A 7,864-nucleotide genomic window follows, 5' to 3' on the forward strand; every position below is an offset into this window, starting at 1 on the left:
GAAGCAACATTTAGAACCGGACATGGAATAACTGAGTGGTTCTAAATTGGGAAAGGAGTATGTCAAGGCTGTATATTGTCACCCTGCTTATTTAACTTATATGCAGAATACATCATGGGAAATGCTGGACTGGATGAAGGACAAGCTGGAAACAAGACTACCGAGAGAAATACCAATAACCTGAGATATGCAGAAGACACCACACTTATGGCAGAATGCAAAGTGGAACTGAAGAGCCTCTTGATGACAGTGAAAGAGGAGAGTGAAAAAGTTGGCTTAGAACTCAACACTCAAAAAACTAAGATCATGGCATTTGGTCCCATCACTTAATGGCAAATACATGGGGAAACAATAGAAACGGTGACAGATTTATTTTCTTGGACTCCTAAATCACTGCAGATGGTGACTACAGCCATGAAATTAAAAGATGCTTGCTCCTCGGAAGAAAAGCTATGACAAACCTAGACAGTGAATTAAAAAGCTGAGACATTACTTTGATGACAAAAGTCCATATAGACAAAGTTTTTCCAGTAGTCATGTATGGATGTGAGAGTTGGACCATAAAGGAGGCTGAGCGCTGAAGAATTGATGCATTCGAAGTGCGGTGTTGGAGAACACTCCTGATAGTCCCCTGGACTGCAAGGAAATCAAAGCAGTCAAAGCTAAAGGAAATCAACCCTGAATGTTCACTGGAAGGACTGATGCTGAACCTGAAGCTCCAATACTTTGGCCACCTGATGCGAAGAGCCAACTCATTGGAATAGACTTTGATGCTGGGAAAGATAGAAGGCAGGAGGAGAAGGGGACAACGGAGGACAACATGGTTCGATGGTATCACCAACTCTATGGACATGAGTTTGAGCAAACTCTGAGAGATGGTGAAGGAAAGGGAAGCCTGGCATGCTGCAATCCATGGGACTGCAAAAAGTCAGACACAACTGAGCGGCAGAACAACTGAACAACAGCAAGTCACTGTAAAAAAGAGTCTGAAAGCTCCTGAAAAAGGGAAAAGCCTTATGGTTGTCTCATCAATTCCACTATTAGCTATATAAGCCAAAGAATTAGAAGTATTTGTTCAAACAAAAGGTAACAAAAAGTTCTATCCCCATGTTCATAGCAGCCCTAACCGAAATGGGAACCCAAATGTGAAACATCGCAAGGATCCACCAACTTGTCCTCAACTTCTTTCACATTCATAAACAAAAGTGACCCTCTGTACGTGGGCATGGCATTCAGCCGCAAAATGAATGAGAGAGGCCAGACACAAAAGGTCACATATTGTAGGATTTTATTTCTCTCAGCTATCTAGAAAATGTAAGTTCATAGAGGTAAACAGAAGAGTAGTAGTTACCAGAGCCTGGTTATCAGAGTAGTTATCAGAGCAGTGAGGGGGAAATGGAAAAGGACCGATTACTGGCATGGGGTTTCCTTTAGGAGTGATGATTTATTTAGGGACAACAGAGAGAAAGGCTGAGAAGCATTGTGAACGTACTAAATGCCTGTGACATTCACCACAATAGTGCAATCATATTTTTAAACATAAAAAGTGCTTATTGACTTAAGACTTCTGCAATTAGATTGGGAATTGACTTCAACAAATGCTGGGCTTCCTTTGGGGCTCAGCTGGTAAAGAATCCTCCTGCAATGTGGGAGACCTGGGTCTGATCCCTGGATTTGGAAGATCCACTGGAGAAGGGAATGGCCACCCACTCCAGTACTCTAGCCCGGAGAATTCCATGGACTGTGTAGTCCATAGGTTCGCAAAACAGTCGGACATGACATGACTGAGTGACTTTCACTTTCACTTTTCAGCAAATGCTGAAATGCATGCTTTAGGAAAACGCTTTGAACATAATACCGGGGAACAAAATAGAGGAATACTTGAAGATATCACTAAATTTTTAAAAGATGCCCCTATAGGCTTAAGGGAGCAACTGAAGAGAGCCAATAGATGTATTTTCCTCAAGAATTTTATTATTGTGGTGTTTCAGTGCTCCAGATCATAGCAGCCATTCCCCTAAAATATCCCCTAGTGGGCATAGGCACTGGGACATATGGCTCCTAAAGTTAAATTGAGTGTTTGTCACTTAGAAATGGGCTTGACAGCTTGGGACCCAATGGACTATCCCCCTTGAAATTATTGAGTATGAGCTAGGTAAAACAAAACAAGGCCGGTATAAGGGGTGAAATCTATAATGCATAAGCTCTATATAGGGCAAGGTTGATTTTCTTCACTGTGTCTCCTACTAAAGGCCATAACTTCCAAATACCATCACCTGGGGGATGGAGTGGGTAAACATTTAAATATATGAATTTGGGAGGGGGTGTCACTGTTTAGTGTAGAGCAGGTGATTAGCCCAGTCATGAAAAGAAGTCTCTCTTCATTTCTCGGAGCCTTGAAGTGAATTGGGGAGCCCTGATGAATCCCTTTTCAGCTCTTATGTTTAATCCTTCCACTCTCCAGTCTCCATTCTCGAGGCATCCATGTCAACTTCTATGTTCTTTTCTATGCAACTTTAGCAACATTAAAACATTCAAATTCTCCTTCTGTCTCTCACAGGAGGTTGAAACAGTTGCTCATATGTGATCTATACATTTATCTTTTTTATTTATATTTAAATGTATATAAAGAAAATAAATATATAATAATATAAATGTATAATATGATATGATATGATATGATATTATACTATTATATTATATTATATATGATAATATAAATATTATCAGAGAAGGCAATGGCACCCCACTCCAGTACTCTTGCTTGGAAAATCGCATGGATGGAGGCGCCTGTTAGGCTGCAATCCATGGGGTTGCTAAGAGTCGGACACAACTGCGTGACTTCACTTTCATTTTCACTTTCATGCATTGGAGAAGGAAATGGCAACCCACTCCAGTGTTCTTGCCTGGAGAATCCCAGGGACGGGGGAGCCTGGTGGGCTGCCATCTATGGGGTCGCACAGAGTTGGACACGACTGAAGTGATTTAGCATAGCATATATATTATTGATGTATAGTTGCCTTACAAAGTTCCAGGTGCACAGCAAGGTGATTAAATTATACATATACACATATATTATTTTTCAGTTTATTTTCCATTATAGGTATTTCAAGAGATTGACAAAGGGACTACACTTCCCAGTGCTATATAGTAAAACTTTGTTGGTTGTTGCACAACTTTTTTTAAAATTAGAAATCTAGCATTCTATTCATACTAAGTCAAACAAGTGGAATCAAAATGTCATAAATTTTTTAGTTAGGCAAACATTCATAAGTTTTCTAAAATATATATTATACGTACTAGTGAGTAGCTATTATTCACTTAATACCATTGTACCATGAGTGGTCAACACAAAAGTAGGCGAGTTCTATACCACCAAAGATACCATTTAATAGAAAAACCTGACACATATCAGAATTACCTTAGAATTTTTTGAAAATTGCCAAGGTATTGCTTTTATTCTCCAAAGCTACAGATATGTTGCTAATGACCAGCCATGCTGAAAATCAACTGGACCTTATGATGAACTTTTAGGCTTATCTAGTTTGTTTCATTTTTTTCTATTTCATATTCAGTGCTCCCGTTTAATTCAGTTTATGTTTTCCAATTTCTCCACCTCTTACCTTTGATGTTCTTTCTCAAGGCTTTATGAACTTTTTAAAATAAGTGTATCTGTGATGACCTGAGCTGACACAAGGTGGCAACTGGGGACCACACCCAGCTTCCCATACCCCAGGGTGCCGCCTATAGGGACATTGCCATTTCGTTTTTGCAATGGTGCAATGTAAAGGACAGAGAAGGCAATGGTACCCCACTCCACTACTCTTGCCTGGAAAATCCCATGGAGGGATGAACCTGGTAGGCTGCAGTCCATGGGGTCGCTAGGAGTCGGACACGACTGAGCGACTTCACTCACATTTCACTTTCATGCATTGGAGGAGGAAATGATAACCCACTCCAGTACTCTTGCCTGGAGGAGTCCAGGGATGGGGGAGCCTGGTGGGGTGCCGTCTATGGGGTCGCACAGAGTCGGACACGACTGAAGGGACTTAGCAGCAACAGCTGCAGCAGCAATGTGAAGGAAGGGACTCCTGTGGGCTCACAGTATGACCTGGTGCAGGAAGGCTTCCGTGCAATCTGAAAGCCTTGATCACTCATTGGACGGTGGTCATGCCAATCCTTGCCTCCTGGCAAATGAGCTTAGAGCTGGCGCTGGAGGAAGTGGTCGCGGTTGACCCTTCCAGCTCCACCTACCGTCGCCAGCCCATCAGGGTCTTTCCCGCCTTGTCCGCCGCCAGCTCAGCTTCGGTCTTGCTGGGCCGGTCTGTGGGCCACCCCCTCACCATTCCTGTTGTGGGGCCCACACCAGCAAGTCGCAGACTCCTGTTCCCTGTGCAGCCGACGTCTCTGCTGTCCCCACCCCCACCCCGCGGTCCCACTGCCAACAGCGTCTCCTCAGCGCAACACACTGCCCGGCGGCCGCCATCTTCCCCACAGACCTCACTGCAGGACGATCACTGTCTGGCACGTCTCTCCTGCCATGTCTGCCACAGAGGAGAACGATTGGATCCCAGGTGGCCCGGATAGAGCTGGTGGTGGGGCGGGCCACGACCCCAGTCTCTTTGGGGTCCAAGCATCTGCTTGGGAGGGGACGGAAGGAGTCGAGGAGGCCACGGCTCTTCTGGCTTCCTTGGAGGTCTCCAGAGCCCTTCCCGGGGAGCAGGGTTCGCCACAGGCCGCAGTGGAAGCGGAATGTGGTAGACAGCCGTTACAGGAGGAGGAGATGGAGGAAGATGTAGAGATGCAGGAGGACAAGGAAGAGGGTGAGATTGATTTCGACTTGGAGGAGGAGGAGCACCTGTCTGGAGAGGGCGAGGAAGAGGAGGACGAGAAGGAGCAGGAGGGTGCGGCAGGTGTTACAGGCCTTGGGTTCTGCATGGAGACGTTTGGGCCCCTGTTCCGGAGTCACCTCGACTCCTTTCTACACAATTTCCAAAACAACAGACATGTCCTGTTCCGGCCTCCCACTGACCGCCTGATGGCCAGGGGCCTCTCCCAGCCACCCTCGGAGCCTGGAGAAGGTCCGGTGCCTCCTCAGGAGCAGGAAGACCTGGGAGAGGGAGGCAGAGACTTGCAGGGTGAGTACCCGGTGAAGGGCGCTCCACCCTGGGAGCTGCGGGATCCTGCGGAGGGGGTTGCTTCCTAGAAGACAGAGGAACCAGCAGTGGAGGCCGAGTTCTGGGCGAGGAAGCCCTGACTGCTGCCTCTGAGACTGGGAGGTTGAGGCCTGTGATCCCGGAGGGGCTGAGGCGGGCAAGTGGTGGCTGAGCCCTTGTGGGGCCATTGAGCTCAAAGGCAGGTAGGTCTCTAGCTGTCACGCAGTGGGTCAGAACTCTCAAAAACCTCCGGGCACAATTGACACAAGTGGAAGCCCAGTTCTGTAGACCTTCATGGTCTCGAGAAAAAGCATGCTGCCTTCTACCAACCTAGAGGCAAACAAGTGGCATCCCTCCCTTTTGGTCAACGGCTTTAACAAATGTGAATATTCTCGGTAGGAGGATCTGAGAAAATGATGACATAGCACAGGGGCACTTTTCAGCGACTGAGGAATCTGTGAGCGTCCCCATAGAATTTGTCTTTAAGTCAAAGGAGCATTTTTTTTCCATTGAAGTTCCTACAAACCCATACAAAATGGTATCAGTATCAAATGATTCAGATCCCTTCTCCAAAGGGGCCAGAAATAATCAGAGAGATCTGTGTGCCGATCTACTGGAGAGAGGGGGAAAATGTTTGTGAAAATTGTCAAGCAGCAGACATGATGGGAGGCTAGAAATGTATCCAGGTATTATTTGTTGTTTCTTTTATTAAACCTATTTCTCTTCTCTCAGGCCCAGACTCTGCTGCTGATTTTCAGTTGGGATATTTTCCCTGCCAACTTTTGACCCCAATGTCTGCATCACTTTGCCCCAATGATGAAGGTGAGGATCAGTATGAAAACACTGATGAAGAGGAAGAGGCTGGAAAGGAAAAACGTGAAGGACTCTGAATGGATGTGGTCTCAGCAAAAAGCAGCTCTGGATAATACAGGTATTATTGTATAGGCTTTCGTACGACATAACCATTCCTGACACATACCTGTTAAAAACAGCTTTATATTTTTTAATTTTTCTTCTGTAAAGTAAATAAGAAAACTGTTGAAATTTAATTTTGGAAAAACAGTTTATTGTTAATAATGAATTCTAGATAATGTAGGAGGCAGTGTGTTCTGAAATGTATTTCATTTATAGCCACAAGTCCTTTGTCCTGTAGCTTTAAGTCTACTACAGATGGGAAATTTACCAGACCTGGAAATGGAGACCAGTGCTTGTTTAGAGAATGGTCACCAGAAGCAGCAGCTACAGTGACTAGGCCATGCATTAGCTGGGTCATCATCACCTGGCCACAGAATTGTAGTCTCTTGTACTGGCAATGACTTTGAGAAAGCGATTCCTTACAAAGTAGTGAGATGTTAAGGGTTTCAAGAGAACTGCACTTCAGGATTAATTCACAAATATTAGTTCAATTTAGATTTTTTATTCAAAAGAAAAGGAAACTAGTCTCAGTAATATTATTGGTTGTCACTGAGTTGGTAATTAAATCTTTGTTTCGCTTTCCTCTATTCATTCATCTTTTAGTCTCTCTCACTCACTCTCTCACTCTTTCTTAGTTTTCATGCATGTGGATGTTTGATAAAGCCTCATCCTCATTTTACACATGTGGAAACTGAAGGTCTGGAAATATAAGGGATTGATGATTTGTGCAAGGGAACACCAGTTTTCAAGGTGGAATGACTTATTTAAATCACAGTGTGGCCTTTCAAGGAAACAGCAAGCATTTATAGTGGTGGGCAAGAGGGAGATAAGTTTTGCGTGAGCAATGAGGTGCACCCTGATCACCAAGGGTCTGAGTTACAAGAAGAAAACATTGAGAAAACAGATGTACATAGTGTTGACTCATATTTAGAAAGTTACTGCATGTTATTCAGGTACAATTGTTAACTGGCTCTTATTTCATCCTACAGTGGGAAGGCATAGAAAAAGCAGACAGCAAAAGAAAAGATGAATCTGTTCTTCATGGATATTCTTGTTTTCATTAGCCTGAAATACTAATTTTGTTGCAAAGTTTCAATGCCCCAAAGTGATACTAACTACTGACATCTGACTTTACTCTTACATTTTACAGATAATTTGTTAGTATTGTTCACATTGGAAATAAAAGCTTGTTTGAAACTAATAAGCCGTAGTTTTTTGTGTTTTTTTTTTCCCATAAATACCACTGACTCAAATCTATCATTGTTCTATTTATTTTGGCCCACCTTACTGTCACTGAAAGGGATTTCTTTCCGCTATTTGTCAAGCCTGTTTTAAATCCTTTTATTGCAGCCCCAAATAAATTAAAATATACGATTGTAAATAATTTGTGTGATGGTGCCCTAGCCTCTACTATATTTTATTGAAAGGAACTGATGGATGACCTAGCTTGCCTGGAACAGCAGCATCAGCATCCGCTGGGAACTTGTTTGCAATGCACATTCTCAGACCCTGCTCCAGACCTACTGAGTTGGAAATTCTGAGGGTGGGCCGCTAGCCATCAGGGTTTTACAGTCCTCCAGGTGCTACTGAAGCACACTGAAGTTTCAGAACCACTGCTTTAGAGCAGTGGGGGAAAGGTTTACTACACCCACTGCAGGATCATCCTTAATTCACTGACTTGGCACTGTTGCAGGTAAACTAAACAGGGTGGTAAGATCTGGACTTAGGAAGACACTAGAATTCTCAGGGGCTTGAGACACAAAGAAGGGTGTGTGAGTGTCCTAAGGTTACCG

General features: G+C 44.0%; 1 protein-coding gene across 1 annotated transcript; it reads left to right on the forward strand.

Moving 5' to 3' along the window:
* The first annotated feature begins 4,239 nt into the window (after positions 1–4,239).
* On the forward strand, positions 4,240–7,275 carry LOC129639072 (uncharacterized). Its single transcript, XM_055563938.1, has 3 exons — positions 4,240–5,138; positions 5,889–6,087; positions 7,061–7,275. Exons 1-2 carry the CDS (start codon positions 4,541–4,543, stop codon positions 6,044–6,046), a joined length of 756 nt encoding a protein of 251 aa, XP_055419913.1. The 5' UTR covers positions 4,240–4,540; the 3' UTR covers positions 6,047–6,087; positions 7,061–7,275.
* The last annotated feature ends 589 nt before the right edge of the window (positions 7,276–7,864 follow it).

Source organism: Bubalus kerabau, chromosome X, assembly GCF_029407905.1.
Source record: "Bubalus kerabau isolate K-KA32 ecotype Philippines breed swamp buffalo chromosome X, PCC_UOA_SB_1v2, whole genome shotgun sequence".
Taxonomy (NCBI): Eukaryota; Metazoa; Chordata; class Mammalia; order Artiodactyla; family Bovidae; genus Bubalus; species Bubalus kerabau.